Source organism: Colobus angolensis, unplaced genomic scaffold (genome assembly GCF_000951035.1).
Source record: "Colobus angolensis palliatus isolate OR3802 unplaced genomic scaffold, Cang.pa_1.0 Scaffold250, whole genome shotgun sequence".
NCBI lineage: Eukaryota > Metazoa > Chordata > Mammalia > Primates > Cercopithecidae > Colobus > Colobus angolensis.
The window spans coordinates 1,794,159-1,795,609 of record NW_012115711.1 but is presented as its reverse complement, the minus strand read 5'-3'; the positions used below and the strand labels follow the sequence as shown (position 1 = coordinate 1,795,609).

Sequence of the window (1,451 nt, the reverse complement as noted above, 5' to 3'; positions counted from 1 at the left end):
ATGATAGACTAGATTAAGAAAATGTGGCACATATACACCATGGAATACTATGCAGCCATAAAAAAGGGTGAGTTCATGTCCTTTGTTGGGACATGGATGAAGCTGGAAACTATCATTCTCAGCAAACTATCGCAAGGACAGAAAACCAAACACCGCATGTTCTCACTCATAGTTGGGAATTGAACAATGAGATCACTTGGACACAGGAAGGGGAACATCACACACCGGGGCCTGTCGTGGGGTGGGTGGAGGGGGAGGGATAGCATCAGGAGATATGCCTGAATGACAAGTTAATGGGTACAGCACACTAACATGGCACATGGATACATATGTAACAAACCTGCACGGTGTGCACATGTACCCTAGAACTTAAAGTAAAATAATAATTAAAAAAAAAAAATCATGGGAGTCTCAGGCCACCAAAAAGTAGCTTTGACCAACCAGTAAAGCTGGGAACTGGAAGAAAAATGGACAGAACCCCATGGTTCATGTGTGTGACTATGTGTATGCCTGTGCTTGAGCACCAGGTGGAGACCTGAGTGTGCACATGGGTGTGAAAGGGAGGGATGAAAGAGGGAGGTGTGAAAAAAACAATCTATGAGGGACACAGGATGGGGGAGGCATACACACTGCATGTCAGAAAAGGGAGTATGAGCTGGCAAGCGTGTATTCTGTGTGTGAGACAAGAACATCTGCCAAAAAGGCAGCAAGAAGCCCCAGAAGGAAACAACATTCCCTCACATATGCTCCTCTCTGTCTCTCAATCCTCTCCTCATACTCTCGCTCCCTCTGCCCCAACCCCATCCCCTGGTCACATGTAACTCTCCCAGCCCCCGATCCCACCACTAGCCCCAGTCTTTAGGCTCAACCTTGGGGGAGAGGAGCTCTCCAGGGATGTCCAGTCACGGGTAAGGCTCAAAATGGCCCTTTATCTCCCTCTATCCCTCCCTTCCTCCCTTTGACCCTCCCCACGGTTTTCCATCGTCTCTACACTGATTCCCTTGTTCCCCTCCAACAACTTCACACCCTTCCTTCTTCCCTTTCACAGAAAAACGGCAAAAGATGCTTTGAGCAAACCTACCCAGGGGCAAGGACTGCACTCTTACCTTACGCTCAAACTCCTCCTGGCGTCTTAGGACATCCTGACAGTAGCTCTCGATGGTCCTGCGTTTTTGTCTTTCATGTTCCCGGGCAGCTTGCTGCTTCTCCCTCATCTCCTCAACCTAACAAGTGAAAACACACTGGGACTGGAGCTGACTGGGTCTGCAGCCTAAGGGACGGATGGGTGACAGACAGAGGAAATGGCACGACATGGCAGAGGTGGGAGGAGCAGGGTCCAGGGAGAGGGAAGATATGACAGCAGGAGATGAGGGTTTGAGAAGAAGAAAAAGAGAGATGAAGGGAAGAGTGGCAGAGAAAAATAAAAAGAGAGTATAAAAAGCAGAGAGAGA

At 48.8% G+C, this 1,451-nt stretch overlaps 1 protein-coding gene across 1 annotated transcript in view; it reads right to left on the bottom strand.

Annotated features, from left to right (window-relative positions):
* Positions 1-1,451, bottom strand: part of GNL3L (guanine nucleotide binding protein-like 3 (nucleolar)-like) — a 39,697-nt gene that overhangs the window by 23,134 nt on the left and 15,112 nt on the right. Inside the window, exon 5 of the mRNA XM_011946577.1 lies at positions 1,107-1,223. Within this exon, the coding sequence (XP_011801967.1) occupies positions 1,107-1,223 (117 nt within the window). The remainder of the gene's footprint in view (positions 1-1,106; positions 1,224-1,451) is intronic.